This window comes from Delphinapterus leucas, chromosome 13, assembly GCF_059928025.1.
Source record: "Delphinapterus leucas isolate spDelLeu-1000000601 "Yukka" chromosome 13, BTC_Dleu_Yukka2, whole genome shotgun sequence".
Classification (NCBI taxonomy): domain Eukaryota; kingdom Metazoa; phylum Chordata; class Mammalia; order Artiodactyla; family Monodontidae; genus Delphinapterus; species Delphinapterus leucas.
This window is the reverse complement of record NC_143141.1, coordinates 68,530,545-68,546,927: the sequence shown is the minus strand read 5'-3', so window position 1 is coordinate 68,546,927 and position 16,383 is coordinate 68,530,545. Positions and strand designations below refer to the sequence as shown.

The 16,383-nt window shown below is 36.9% G+C and overlaps 1 protein-coding gene across 2 annotated transcripts in view; it reads left to right on the top strand.

The window, feature by feature from the left end:
* Positions 1-16,383, top strand: part of TTC27 (tetratricopeptide repeat domain 27) — a 185,523-nt gene that overhangs the window by 31,108 nt on the left and 138,032 nt on the right. For both annotated transcript variants that reach the window (XM_022574121.3, XM_089922399.1), the window contains exons 6-7: positions 11,522-11,686; positions 13,416-13,549. In XM_022574121.3, coding sequence (XP_022429829.2) covers positions 11,522-11,686; positions 13,416-13,549 — 299 coding nt within the window. The remainder of the gene's footprint in view (positions 1-11,521; positions 11,687-13,415; positions 13,550-16,383) is intronic.

The following is a 16,383-nucleotide window of genomic DNA, read 5'->3' as shown; positions in this document are numbered from 1 at the left end:
TAGAGGTGGAGTTATAGCCAAATTCTACCCATCTTTTAAGGCCCAGCCCTTCTGACAAGGTTTGTTCAACTATCCCAGCTTTATGAATTCCGCCCCCCTTTGGTATTTATGGTCAGTACCGCCCAATTTCAAATCAAATTAACTGTGTGCTGAATAATGATTATGTGTCTTCTCTTCCTAGTGCTTCTTCCCCCATCTTCTTTTTTGCGGAGAGTAGGGCTTAAACTGTGCTGTAGGATATAGCACAATTGTAAGCATATATAATATTTCAGTAGATATTGATTAGAATTGTGGGATGGAAGAAGAATCAGAGAGGGCAATGTAGGAAACAAGCTTGGAAAGTATGGAAGTTAGGGAGAAGAGGATTTTTGTTTGTTTTTTTTAAGAAATGAATTGAAATTAGCTGTCACTTTCCTATGGCTGTGTGCCTCCCTGGTTTTCATGACTTAGGATGGATACCCTCCATCCAACTATTGAGGATCTTATGAAGTTTCCATTTGGTTGGCATGTTACTGAGGCAACCCAGGCTACATTTGGCTCTGAAAGTGCAATCTGTCTCTATTAATCTTAAGTACATATCTAGAATTCTTTTGTAAAGAACTCATCCTCATCAACCAGGGCTCTGTGAAAACCTTAAAATTTGGTTTATGTAGGAAAGGCCAGATATGTTCTTAATTATTTTTCTTTATTAGTTGCTAATATTTTGGACTTAAAAAAATTTTCTTGAAACATAAACCTCTAGAAAAGTTGCAAGTATAGTACAAAGAACTTTTTTTTCCCCTCTGAAACCATTTAAGAATAAGTTGCTGAATTGATGGCCTATCACTCCTCCATAGTTTAGGGTGTTTTTCTATGAAGGAATTTTCCTATACAACCACAATACAACAATCAGTATTAGGAAATTATCATCGATACAATACAAATATTTAATTACTGCCATTCAGGATTTGCCAGTTGTCCCTAAAACGTCCTAAAAAGCACAATGACCCAGTCCAGAATCAAGTGTTACATTTAGTTGTCATATCCCTTTAGTCTCTTTCAGTCTAGGTCTGTCACAGAAATCATGCTGTGTTACTGTCATTGCATCCTATCAGATGGTGCACAATTTCAGTTGGTTCCATTACTGGTGATACTAACTTTGGTCACTCGACTAAGGTGGTATTTGTCAGTCTTCTTCACTACAGAATTATCCATTTTCTCTTTATAATTTTTAATTTTTGAAACAGCTTTATTGAGATAAAATTGACATGCAGTACACCTGTCATACTTAAAATGTATAATTTGTAAAGTTTGGACATATGTTTACACCCATGAAACCATCACCACAATTGAGATAATGAACATATACTTTGCTCCCAAAAGCTTCCTTGTGCTTCTCGGGAGCCCTGTCCTCTCACCCTTCCTGATCTCTCCTTCAGCCTCTTCAGGCCACCACTGATCTGCTTTCTATAGCTATATATTAGTTTGCATTTTGTTGAATTTTATAAAAGTTGATTCATACAGTCTGTACTCTTATTTTTTTTTTTTTGTGGCCTGGCTTCTTTGACTCAGCATAATTATTTTGATTCATCCGGTAGGTCATTTTGTTTTAATTTTTGAGTAGTGTTCCATTGTATGGGAATACCGCAGTTTGCTTATCCTTTCATCTGTTGATGGAAATTTGGATTGCTTCCAGTTTTTGGCTGTTACTCTTTATAATTAATTGCTGTTTTATGGTGATGTTCTTAGAGACCATGTAAGTCTCCTATTCCTCACTAAACTTTGAATTTATGCATTTATATATTGATACTGGTATGTGGTCACAGATTCCTAATTTATTCAGTAGATTATAATTGTTACTATAATTGTTTTGATGCTCAAATTGTCCCAGATTTGGCCAGTTGGAGCTTGTTGAAATTGGCTTCTGTGCCCTTTCAACATATCTTTGGGCACTTCTTTATTTTCTGACATAAGAAGATGCTTTAGCCTTATTTGCTCTGGCCCTGGAATCAGTAATTTCTCCAAGGAGCTCTGATTCCTTTTAAAGCCTTTCAACAGACATAGCTGGAAAGTATGTGTATATGTATATATAAGTACATGTACACATCTGTATCTATTTCTATATTTATCTTTGTATTAAAAACCACGAATTTACATAATCTCCAATTCCAATCCAATATCACAGGGCTTATTTTAGTCTTCTCTCTTCCAAATTTCTAACTCTTTTCTTTGATAGTGAAAAACCAGGCTCCCTTTAACCTCAATATGAGTACTTGTACAGTCTTCCCAGCCATACCTGTACTGTGCAGGCTGCTCCCTTGGCTCTGACCTTGGGGAACACACAGCTTAATCCTTGACCTGGCTCTGTTGAATGTTGGTTAAGTCCCTGGCCCTGTTGAGCACACCAGTTGAGACCCCAGCCCCACAAACATATTGCTCTAGTCTCTGACTGATCCCCAGCCCCAGCAGACTCTCCGGGTGAGCCCTGGACCTTGCAAACATGCTGGCTGAGTCTTTGGTCAAGTCACCAGTCCTGGTTTTAGGAACACATAAGTCATGTCTCAAACTTAGGGCAAGCACCCAGCTGAGGCCCTTGTTGAGACTTTGTTCTTGGCAAACACGCTGGTTGAATCCCCATTCAGACCAGGCCCCAGAAAACATGCCTGTTAAGTCCCTGACCCTGACCAAAGAGCTCCAATTAAAATTTAACCTTACAAAGTGTTTATAATGGTATTTATATCTTTTTCTTAAACTGGAGATCTTGTTTCTAACAATATTAATGTAATTACTTGTTTTACTTTACATATAAAATGTTTCAATGGGGAAAAAGTAGTCTTTTCAACTGGGACAAGTGGGTAACCACATGCAAAAGAATGAAATTGGACCCTTACCTTATGCTGTCTACAAAAGTTAAATTTAAGTGGATTAGAGACCTAAATGAAAGGGCTAAAACTATAAGACTCTTAGGAGAAAATATAGGGGTAAATCTTTATGACCTTAGATTTGGCAACAGATTCTTAAATATGACACGAAAAGCATGAACAACAAAAGAAAAAATAGATACGTTGGACTTCATCAAAATTTAAAAAACTTTTGGGTTTCAAAGGACACTATCAAGAAAGTGAAAAGACAAGCCATAGAATGGAGAATATATTTGCAAATCATATATATTATAAGGGACTTGTATCTGGAATATATAAAGAACTCTGACAACCCAATTATAAAAAAAAAAGACCCAATTAAAAATGGGCAAAGGATCTAAGCAGATGTTTATCTAGAGAAGACATAAGTACATGAAAGAATGTTCGATATCGGGCTTCCCTGGTGGCGCAGTGGTTGAGAGTCTGCCTGCCGATGCAGGGGACACAGGTTTGTGCCCCGGGCCAGGAAGATCCCATGTGCCGCGGAGCGGCTGGGCCCGTGAGCCATGGCCGCTGAGCCTGTGTGTCCGGAGCCTGTGCTCCACAACGAGAGAGGCCACAACAGTGAGAGGCCCGCGTACCGCAGGAAAAAAAAAAAAAAAAAAGTTCGATATCATTAGCCATTAGGGCAGTGAGAATCAAGACCATGGTGAGATGTAAGTTCACACTCCTACGACTGGCTATAATAAAAAAAGTGAGATAATAACAAGTATTGTTGAGGACGTGGAAAAATTGGAACACTGCTGGTGGAAATGTAAAATGGGATATAGCCATTTTGGAAGACAGTTTGGCAGTTTCTTAAACAGTTAAGTACAGAATCACCATCTGATCCAGCAGTTCAACTCCTAGGTATATACCCACGAGAAATGAAAACGTTAGGTCCATACAAAACCTTGTATATGAATGTTTATAGCAGCATTATTTGTAATAACTAAAAGATGGAAGTGTCCATCAAGTGATATATGGATAAACAAAATACTGTATATCCATACAATGGATTCCATTGTAGTATTATTTAGCCATAAACAGAAATGAAGTGCTGATACATACTGCAACACAAGTGAGCCTTGAAAACATCATACTAAGTTATAGAAGCCAGTTATGAAAGACTACATAGTATATGATTTCATTTATATGAAATGTCCAGAATAGGCAGATTTAGAGTCAGAAAGTAGATTCGTTGTATTTAGGGCTATGGGAGGGGTGGGCGGAGGAGAGTGATAGCTAAAGGGTTCAGGATTTATTTTTGAGGTGATAAAAATGTTTTAGAGTTGACTGTTGTGATGGTTGCAGATTTCTTGGAATATATACTAAAAGCCATTGAGTTTCACACTTCAGGTTGTTGGGCTGTACGTATGTGAATTATCTAAATAAAGCTGTTGAAAAATTTAACCTTGCATGTACAGCATAGTGACTATAGTTAATAATTCTGTATCGAAAGTTGCTGAGAGAGTAGGTCTTAAAAGTTCTTATCACAAGAAAAAAAACTTGTAACTGTATGTGGTGATGGATGTTAACTAGACTTACTGTGGTGATCATTTTGCAGTATATACATATATTGAATCATTATGTTTTATACCTGAAATTAATATCATGTTATATGTCAATTATATTTCAATAAAAAGGTGAAAAAAAGATTTAACCTAGGAATTACTTAAAATGTTCAAAAGCAAAATGAAGTCAATTGTATAACTTTACTAAAAATGTTAAAGATATACTATTTTCTTGAATAGGATGATCAATATTGTAAAGATGCTAATTGTGCAATTACAGTAAGTGCAATTACATTTTGAAGAGAGAATATGCAAATTGATTTGGAAGAAAAAGTATGTAAGAATAGTCAAGAGGATTTTTAAAGAGAAAAATAATGATGCAGACTTTCCCTTAGATATAAAAGTTACTCTAAAACTATAGTAATTTCAACAGTATGACAGTAGTAAAGAAATAATATGATATAAAAAAATTTAACCTTGCAGTGTATCAATATCTTTGATTTCATATTTATATCCTTTTTCTCTTAAACTGAAAATCTTGTTCCTAACATCATAAACATAATTACTTACTTGCTTTGTTGTATATATAAAAAGTTTCAAAACAATGCCAGCATTCCTACTAACAATAAGACCACTGAATAAGGCTCAAGATTTCTTTGCAACTCTCTTTCCCCTAGAATATGTTACCTTAAGGATGTATACTATGCTCTAAGGCAAAACATTTTAAAGACATTTGCAATAATTCTTTCCCTTGTCACCAACTTGTTATATAGTTAGAGTTATATTTTTCCATTTGTTTTCAATTTTTAGGGATTGATGTTTTTATTTTTGATTTTTTTGAATATATAAAATAATTACATGATTCCAGAATCAGAACTCTTCAGAGAAGAGTCAAGGTCAAGTTAAGGTCTCTTCAGAGAAGTTTCTCATCTATCTCTGTTTTCCTTCTACCCTATTCTCTCTTTTTCCCTTTATTAGTTTTATTAATTTTTGGTTTATTCTTCTAGTTTTCTTTTTGCTCTTTGGTATTCTCCCTTCCTTCATGTTACACAAAATATTTTATATATATATATATAAAACATTTTATGTATATACACACGTATACACACACACATTGCTGTTTGGGACTTTATTTCCTTAATTTTTTTTTTTTTTTAAAGCTGAAAACCAAATCCTGTTCTTTTAATCTTTTTTTTTAGATGTTGGGGGTAGGAGGTTATTAATTAATTAATTTATTTTTGCTGTGTTGGGTCTTCGTTTCTATGTGAGGGCTTTCTCTAGTTGTGGCAAGTGGGGGCCACTCTTCATCGCGGTGCGCGGGCCTCTCACTGTCACGGCCTTTCTTGTTGTGGATCACAAGCTCCAGATGCGCAGGCTCAGTAGTTGTGGCTCACGGGCCTAGTTGCTCCGCGGCATGTGGGATCCTCCCAGACCAGGGCTCGAACCCGTGTCCCCTGCATTAGCAGGCAGATTCTCAACCACTGTGCCACCAGGGAAGCCCCTCCTTAATGTATTTTGAAGATCATTCCTTTTAACAGCTGTCTAATATTCTAGTATGTTGGTGTTTCATAGTTTATTCACCTGTCTTCTTTTGACAGATGTGAGACCTCTGGACTATGTCCAATCTTCTGCTGTGTTTGGATCCTCGAAGGTAGACTTTAAAAATTAGCTGAGGCAAACAGGAGCTCCAGGTTCCCCTAAGTGGCAAAAGCTTCTATTCCTCATGTATTATAATTTGCGCTCTTACTTTTCCCTACCCTTTGTTATATTCTGGAGGACTAGTTCTACCTGTCCATTCATGTCCAATTTTGCTGCCAAATGAGGTCAGTTCAGATCTTTTCCCCCAAAACAAATTGCAAAAACACTTTAGGTTTGCAGGGATTTTAAAAAATTTCATCATTGCAGATAAGGGATTTTAGATGTATAATAGGCTAAGATAAGCAGTATCTTATAAATGGATGACAGGGTAGTCGATAAATGTCTGACTTGGCAAACTTTGATGCCAGAAAGAAGGGCTTATGTGAACCGTAAAGGCTCTGTGGCATGAGCGAGATGGTCTAAGGTCATTGTGGTTGAAGCAGAGAGAGGACAGTGTGGGAGGTGGAGGTCCAGGACTGTATAGGATATGATAGGGCATGTTTAGGAATTTTGTTTTTATCCTAAGAGCAATGGAAATCAGTTAAATGGCTTTAGCTAGGGCATATTTGATCAGTTTTGTTGATGGTTATGCTGTATATTTAAGCAATTAAATAATCCTGTACGTGCTTGTCTAGTTAATATCCATGAGATTCAGCTTCTCATGAGAACGTTGTCACTAGGATGATGGGGTTGCTTTTGGGGAAACACCAATTCTCTACCTTTTCATTGCTCTTTACTCTTCTAAGTTTTATGTCTTCATCAGTAGCTTAATTAACATTGGAAAGTATCTCTGCTGAAGCAGATACAGTACTTCCAGCAGCTTTCAACTTTTACTCTAAATCAGAAGCTTTAAATATAGATAAAATTCTCAACGCTCCTTCACACTTGTTCATAAAGAGACTTGGCCTTCTTCCTTTCCACACTCCAAAGATGTACTGTTTTTTGAAGTCTGAAACTGCAGTGTTGGGTTATGGCCCTTGGCTTTTTCCTGTCTGTCTTTGGACAATGTTTTCTCATTTTTCTCTACCTAGGGGAGGTATGGAGGTAATAAAAGTTATGTTTTGGGGGACTTCGCTAGTGGTGCAGTGGTTAAGAATCCACCTGCCAATGCAGGGGACATGGGTTCAAGCCCTGGTCCAGGAAGATCCCACATGCCGCGGAGCAACTAAGCCTGTGTACCACAATTACTGAGCCTGCGTTCTAGAGCCCATTAGCCACAACTACTGAGCCCGCATGCCACAACTACTGAAGCCCGTGCACCTAGAGCCCGTGCTCCACAACAAGAGAAGCCACCCCAATGAGAAGCCCGTGCACTGCAATGAAGAGTAGCCCCCACTTGCTGCAACTAGAGAAAACCCATGCGCAGCAACGAAGACCCAACACAGCCAAAAATAAATAAATTTATTTTAAAAAGTTATGTTTTTGTATACTAAAAGTTATTTAAAGTAATTTAGCAGTTCAGTTTTAGCAAACATATCTTGGTGATAAACTCTGCTGCTTTTTACTTGGAAATATCATTATTTCACTCTCCTTGAATTGTCGGCTAAAGGATTCTAGGTTCATAGTTATTTTCTCTCAGTACCATGAAGATATTAATCTGTTTTCTTCTGATTCCACTGTTGGCATTGAGAAATCAGGCGTTGGTCCAACTATTCTTCGTTTGTGTGCATTTTTCCTTTTGCTGTTCTTAAGATCTTGTCTTTGTATTTGGCATTCTTTAGTTTGACTGTTACAGGACTAGGTGTGGATTTCTCTTTATCTTGTTAGGGATTTAGTGGGCTTCCTGATTCTGAGATTTAGTTTCTTTCCACATCTCTGGAAATGCTTAGCCATTGTCTCTTCAAATATCATCTCTTCTTCATTATCTATTTTCTCCTTCTAGATCTTCAGACACATTAGAACTTCTCATCTGCATCCTCAATGTTCTTTAATTCTTTTATTTTCTGTCTCTTTGTTGCCCTATGTTGCCTCCTGAATAATTTTATTTGGATCTATCTTCTAGTTCTCTGGTCTGTCCATTTAATTTTTAATTTTAATTAAAGTGTTTTTTCTAAACTATTTTTGGTTTCTTTTCTGATTTGCCTGGTACATTTCTATAGTTTCTTTTTCCTTGTTCATATTTTCTAGCCTTTTATTTTTTGAAACCTATTGAATATTTCATGTATGGGTATCTCACAATTTCAGCCTCTGAAGGCTTTGAAGGTGTGTTTCTGCCTTTTGCTGTTTCTGCTAATGTTCTGATTTTTGGTGGTTGTTGTTGTTTTCTGTGAGCTCGTGTTCCTTGGAAATTTATTTGTGGGAATTCATTGAATCCTGGTTGAAGTTGCATTCCTGCAAAAGAGGATTTTTCTTTGTTTGTGCTCCTTCTCTGGGGACCTAAATTCTTGGCTTGAGGGGTAAGGTTTTTTTGTTTTTGTTTTTGCGGTACGCGGGCCTCTCACTGTTGTGGTCTTTCCCATTGTGGAGCACAGGCTCCGGACGCGCAGGCTCAGCGGCCATGGCTCACGGGCCCAGCCGCTCCGCGGCATTTGGGATCTTCCCGGGCCGGGGCACGAACCTGTTGTCCCCTGCATCGGCAGGTGGACTCTCAACCACTGCGCCACCAGGGAAGCCCTATTTGTTTTTGTGGGTTTTTTTTTTTTTTTTTGACTGAATATTGTCTACGAATCTGTGTGAAAGCTGGCTTATGGTGATGAATTCTTGGGATAAATATTTTCCCCTTTGCCCACTGCCATTTTCCTTTTTGACCTCTTCTGTGCGGCAGACCTAGTCCTTTTTAACTTCCTTTGAAGACACAGTTCTTTGGGGCTCAGTTTTAAATGGAGCTCTCTGGCTAGATTGCCTACTTTGGGTAGGTTCAGGCCTGATCTTTTGTCTTTGGTGCTCCTTGCAGCCATCAGAGTGGAATCCTAAGGTCCCTAAAGGTTTGGTAGGTAGCTTCCGGGCAGAATATGGCAGACTGTGTGCTTAATTCCTAAGGTTGCAGTTTTCATTTAGTTTTTGTCTTTTGATGATTCCTTATTTTGTTCTCAGCAGTCATTTTGTTCCCAACACAATCATTAACACAAAAATATATTAAAAATTTTAAATCCAGTTTCTTAAAGGTATTTTATTGGGAGAGTAATTGGTCATGCTGGTGGAATTAAAGATTAAACTAATTCTTAAAAAAATTAGTATCTATCCTACTTTTTGAACAGTCTTTGACCCCTGAACACGTAAGAAATGCAGAAAAAGCGCAGAAGTACAAGATCAGAACCAATTGTACTAATATGTGTTTGTGTGTATACACACACATACACACACACACATATATTTCTACAAGTAGGTAAGTGGGTAGGTAGGAGGGACGATAGATATACACATCTTGCTTTGGGCATTTATGTGACTATGTGTTATTAGGACAGTTTAAATTTGATGGTCCTCCCTAGACCTTTGTGAGTGATCACAGCATAACAAGCCTACTTAAGTGCAGAAATGGCCGTTTTGTGATATTTGAGAGAGGATTTTGAAAAACCTTAGGTAACATTCCTTAATACAGTTTGCATCCAGAACCTTTAGAGAAGATTACTGTCATTGACAATTAGGCGAAATTGTGTCATTTGTGAATTGTGCTAAGCTCATAGAAGGTTATATTTCTGAGAGTAGTGGCTAGACACTCAGGAATAATGGACAGACAAAAGAAGAGAAAGTTTAAAAAGAAAAAGCACGCACTAACAGCATGGAGTATCATCAGATCCACCTTTTCTTGAGTTTGGTTTGCATGGAGGAAATCTGTTGAAGGATTTTCACAGTGAGGAGTTCGTGTTTGTATGCCTGTCTGCCTTTTGAAGTAAGACATGTACATCTTTTAAAAACAGAAATTAATTAATTTATTTATGGCTGCATTAGGTCTTGGTTGCTGCATGCAGGCTTTCTCTAGTTGTGGCGAGCGGGGGCTACTCTTCGTTGCAGTGCGCGGGCTTCTCATTGTGGTGGCTTCTCTTGTTGCAGAGCATGGGCTCTAGGCACGTGGGCTTCAGTAGTTGTGGCATGTGGGCTCAGTAGTTGTGGCTCACGGGCTCTAGAACGCAGGCTCAGTAGTTGTGGCACATGGGCTTCGTTGCTTCACGGCATGTGGGATCTTCCCAGACCAGGGCTTGAACCCGTGTCCCCTACATTGGTAGGTGGATTCTTAACCACTGTGCCACCAAGGAAGTCCTAAGACATGTACATCTTGATTTAGTCTCTTTATTTGAGTTAAAAATCTCTTTAAAGGATTGACAGTACATAGAAAAACACTTTCTTTTTCAGACTCATTTTATTTTCAGTTCATGGTAAGACAAAGGATGTCTGCTTCTTAGCTGTAGGTTTCTGTCAGATTACTTGGTGAGAAAGTAGATTAGGTTTTGTAACATCATCTCTACACCTTTGTCCTTCCTCTGCCAACTCCCTCCTCCCATTTTCCCAACAAGTTTGGATTCAAATTCTGGCTTTGTCATTTAACAGGTGAGGTGACTAGTCAGTAAGTGATGTAAGCTCAGTTTTCTAATGAGTTCAGTGGGGTTAATGTCAACCCTAAAGACATCATTGTGAGAATTAACACAACATGTAAAATACATAGTGCTGAGCAGAGTAGCCATCGATCAATATCACTTCCCTCTCAGCTTGAATTATAGAAAACTGATTCTCAATTTTTGGACATTCTAAGTGTGTTTTCTATTCATTCATTATACTTTCATTCATGTAAACTGTTTTGTGCAATGCTGATCCTGTTCCGGGTACATTTGTGAAGGATAGTTTTTCAGGGATATTGTAGAGGGATGGATGAGGTGACCTGTTGGAAACTCCCTTGGTGTATGCCAACTAGCCACTTTATTATATATAATTAATTTTGAAAATCATCTTATTTCAGATACCATGTTATTAGGCTATTATTCTCCCATCTTTTCATCTCATGTGTTTAAGAGAAATAAAGTAGAATATGACTGCTAAGCCAATACTTATTCATTTTCTATTTGATACTCGTATTGTCTTAGCTCTATATGGATATATATCTGTTTCTTCTTTTAAGGGAGAAATTCTGCATTCTTTATGTGGAAAACTGTCTGTAAGCTGATCTGTTCATTAGATTTTCATATTGTTTAACTTTGCAGATTCACTTGGTATATTGTGTCATCACCTTGTGTTGTCATATTTTTTTATTGTACGATTAAGACAAGTACTCTAAAATAAGAAAGAGTAGGGTTATGAATCATATCTCCTAGGATTGTGTGGAATAAAGGAGATAATGTATATAATATCCTTAGCTTCAAGCTTGGAACGTGTAAGTGCTCAGAGAATGCTTACTGTAAACTGTTATTATAATGTGTCCCTCATCTTCCAGATTTGAAATTCTTTAAGAGCAGGAACTGTGTAATATATATATTTCATATATTATGGACTCAGTGTTTTACTTATTAATATATTTTAATTTTCATCATACTTTTTAATGTTTCATCTTTTGTCTTACAGTGATGAAACTAGAGGATCTGTTTGTAGATGATTCAGGTCGGTATTTGGCTGTTCAGTTCCATCTGGAATGTGCATATATATTTTTATATTATTATGAATATAAAAAAGCAAAAGATCAGTTCAATATTGCTAAAGAAATCTGCAGATTACAAATTGATTTGACAGGTAAGATTTTTTTTTACGTTTTGTGGATAATTGATTTATTTTTATGATAAACTAATATATAATTGGCAGTTTGGCTGTATTGTATGGTTGTATTTTATTATCTGTGTCCTCTTGTTTGCTTTACAAAAATAGATTTTATTTAAAAAATTCATAGTTTTAGAACAAAGTTGAAATCATATACTTTATTCCTGCAGATGCCCATGTCTAGTTAGACATGTCAGTAGTATGTGGCAGCTGGGCAGTACACAAATGAACTTTGTGTATTTGGTTGTGCATGTGGGCTTCCCAAGGCCCCTCCTGATTCCCAAATTTAGTTTGCCCTTTCTGGTAAATACCCACCTGCGGCTTCCATCCTGCCTTTCTTGTATTTCTTAAGAACAGAAATTTTTGACTGTTTTGTTTAGATGTTTCTTCATGGCCTTAGAACACTGTCTGGCATACAGTAGGCACTCAATAAACATTTGTTGGAAGAACAAATAAATTGCAGAATTTTTCCCAAGATCTCTGTGTTCTTTTCTGAATACCAAATAAGAAACATTATTTTCTCTTAATGTATTGCCCTGTCCCTAGTCTCACAATGTAATTGGCATTCTATATTGAAGACATTCATGAAAATCAGACATCATCAGTGGGTCACACCATTTATACCTGTTGAACCTGGGCTCTGTGAATGTTGAAACAACAATCTGTGAATGTTGAAATGATTGAAACTGCTTGTCCTGCGTAGGCTTGGTCTAGATTAGTCTTGTATTTGAGATATATGTAATATAAGTTGTGAGGTTAGTTTCAGAGATTTTGTTTTTAAATATTTCGGTCCTAGGAGACTTCTTTTTTTGGATTATTTAAAAAACTAGTATCATGGTACCCAGTATAGTCAGCTTTAGCTGTTGGTGTATTTACTAACTAGTTCTTCATATTTTTTTCCAAGTTAAGGCTGAAGAACTTAAAAATACAAATGTGCTCACAAATATAAAATGAGAATCAGATTATTACTTTTTTCTTTTCAGCTCTAGCCTTACTATAAAAAAGTAAGCTGTGTTAGACCATCTCAATAGCTATTTTTAGTATAACATGTTTAAATGGTTGTTGTATAAAGTAAAGCCAGACTCATCACAGGATAAAATCCAGACTTCTTAGACTGGTCTTTGTAATCAAGGGTCTTTGTAATCTGACTCTTGCCAGAGAATAGATGTCAGAGCTTTTGCTTCTCTTAAAGCTGTTTTGCAGCAAGTTATTTCAGATACAAAATGGAAAAAAAATTGGTCTTACGTGGAGCCAGATAGTGTAATAGAAAGACTGCGGGATTTAGAACCTGAAGACCCTGGCTTTAAGCCCTGGGTCTGATACTGAAAACCCTGTGATCTTGAGCAAATGACTGCACTTCAGAACTTCCCTTTTTTCATCTGTTGTATGGAGAGGATAGTGTTTCTTCTCCCTATGACACCTAGTGAGTTATCTTTTTTGAGAAGGGAGGTAGTTTAGTGAAAAAGTAAGTATGTGGAAACTAGTGGCAGAAATCCTGGGTTTGAGTTCTGGCCTTATAACTTACTGGCTTTATAATTTTATAAAAAGTCATTTTAAAGTCATCTTTGAGCCTCAGGTTTCTTTTATTTGAAATGGAGAAAATACCTCATAAGCTCTAAAGCGCTCTGAAAGTACTACTCTTTAAGATTGTACTGTATGTCTGATTGACAAGTTGATACATATAATTTAATATATATTTTTTCAGGTGCTTTGGGAAAAAGGACACAGTTCCAGGAAAATTATGTGGCCCAACTTATTCTAGATGTAAGAAGGGAAGGAGCTGTGTTTTCAAATTATGAATTCACTCCAGCACCCACTCCTCAGGAATATTTAACCAAGGTAAGTAGGATTGTAAGTTATTTAAATTAGCATCCAAGTCTAACAGTTTCCATAGGTGAGTTTTGTAGAAACACTGGATGGGGTGGGAAGAGGCTTCTTTTGACCCTTCTTGAGCTTTTACAAGGTGGCTGGATGTTTTAAAAAAAACAAAACAAAACAGGACCCATTTTTTAAAGCCATTTTTACCCTTAAATAGAGATAAAATTGTTGTTTTTTTCCTAGACTTCAGTAAGTATGAATTAGTAGTGCAGTTAGTTATGTATTACTGCCCTTGAAAAAAGTCCAAAAGGCAGACTGAGTAGAGACTAATTTTTCCAGTGGCTACCATATTTTTTGCCTTCTGTTGATATTTTCAAATATTAAGAGCCTTGAAATTTCTTGGGTTTCTTCTAAATATGTAAACAGATGATCAGAGTTCCTTTTTACCAGTTTTCTGATCTGTCCTTAGTTACTATGTCATTACTGGGCTGGTTGCTGCCTTAGTATGTTTTCTTGACTTGGCTAATACATTCTCTTGTAGCTTAAATTTGTAGCTTTTAGTCAGTTTACCTGCTCAATAGGCCTCTCCATCTGCTTCCATGGAGGCCATTAGCATTTACATTTTCTTATCCCAGAGACCCCAAACCAACACTTTTGCTTGTTCTTTGGTTGATGTTACTGCCCCTGAAGCCCATGTTTTGCTACTTTTCATTCCAGAGCCTGCAAACAAATTTACTTGGTGCATTGAACACGAAAATTCTGTTGTGTACTGAAAATAATGCCAAGGGTAGGGACTAGGGAGATGGGGAAGAGTGGCAGCAGTAAGGAGTCCTGAGGAAGGCCTTTGATGCGATCTTACGTCCCTCCTGGGCTTGCTCCAGCTTCTCTGTTTGCTTTTGTGGTAACTTCAGGGTGGGGACAGTTACTGATCTAAGAGGAGAAGGAAGGAAGGAAGGAAGGGAAAGATGGAGAAACTCAGGGATGAGACTGCACAGGGGACAGCCTATATCTCCTGGTGTGGGTAGAGCCACAGTTGAACAAGTATTTGTACTGCTGTGTTGATGCTGGTCAGGGAACTGTGTTGATAACCTGCTTCCATCCTCCATTTCCTCCTTGTATATACCAGACCCTCCTCCTTCAGCTATTTGATGTAACCCAAGTCCCTCCGTGAGTCTTAGATTAAGTATCATAAGCCGCTTTTTTGGCCATAGCACAGCATCAATGAAAAGAGATTTAATTCCGCAATCTAAGCATTTAATTCAGTAATCCATTGTTGTTTGTTTGTTTATTAGTGTGGAGTTCTCGTATTGAAAATTGTCTCCTATGATTATAAATAGGATGTGATGACTCTTATGAGGAATGTATAAAAATGATGTACAATTTAATACAGAATTTATTCTTTCATACTTGAAATAAAATACATTCTGATAATTTTATGATCTTAATTACCACTTAAAGGTGGAAAGTACAAATTATGTGATGTAGGTATGGATTAGATAGAAACAGCTTTTTACTCATGGATAGACGATAGACTTGCTTGTTTAATTAGTTACGTATGATATTTTCTTATTCAGATACCATTAGATTATAAAATACACCATCTGTTTAATAACCAAACTCTTCAGGAAAAAAGGAACACTATTATACCAATTATAGTGATTATAAAATACATCGTGATTAGAAATGTTACAATGTGAAGATGTATATCTTAGAATTGAGGAAATACAGTAATTTTATTGCCAGTGAGGAACATAGTGTTTCCCTTTGGACCTTGCTAGACTTTTAATCTGTTATTAATGGGGAATTACATAGCCTGAAGCTATTGGACTTCAGGCTTTAATAAGCCAACAGTTATGAGCAACCCCAATGTGCAAATCAAAGGCGCAGTCTCTGTTCTTTATTATTCAATCATGGGGGCACGGTGTGAGGAGGGAGAATAAATTAAAATTGTATATTCACAGAAAACACAAACACATACATGATCAGCATCATTGAAAAGAAATATACATTAAATGCTGAATATGGTGTGTCCCATGAATTGGAGATAAATTACGTGCTAATTTCTTTTTCTCTTTTTTTTTACATTAAGCACAATACAGCAATTTATAAAGATGCTTAAAATGAATACAAAGGGAAATAAAGATCACAGAATTACACATTGAACAGCAGTGTGTCACATATAAGATGGTGTAAATGAATACACCAGGATGGTGTTCAACTAAAGATAAAATGGCACCCATTGATTTGCTGCTTCTACACAACCCAAAGCGTTCATACAGTTTGAAAGGGTGTCAATATGAGTAGTTGCAAAGTCCGTTCTTGCATGTGATTTTAGCTTTAAAGGTTTCAGAAAACAGATCTGCAATATCAGTTTTCATTTTTGTCAGCTGTAATGTCAAGGATATTCAGAACAAGAAAAATGCGATAATACAGGACAATCCAGATCTGTGCCTTATGTGACTGGCCTCTGTTGCAGGATTGGGCAAGGTTATGTGCAAAAACAAAGTCTGTCCAAAAGTCCACACTCTTGCAGTTTCAGGCTTTAGTTTGATTATCTAGATATAACGTTTATTACACAGCAAGGACAGCATTAAAAGAAGAAACAAATTTATGATGGGTGAGCAATAACAGTATCATAAACATCACTTGACTAGGAGGTCTGAAAGACTAGCTAAATTTCTGATTCAGTAGAACGTTATGAGGTTGGAGTGGGACTAAAGCAGAACAGTATTTTAAATTTGTGGCTTGTAGAACACATAGGCAAGTAGGTAGTGCAACCAACCAGTTTTAATTTCGAAAAGAGCTGAATAGGAACGCAGAGTATCTTGAATGAAGATTGAAACTATTTTGATCAT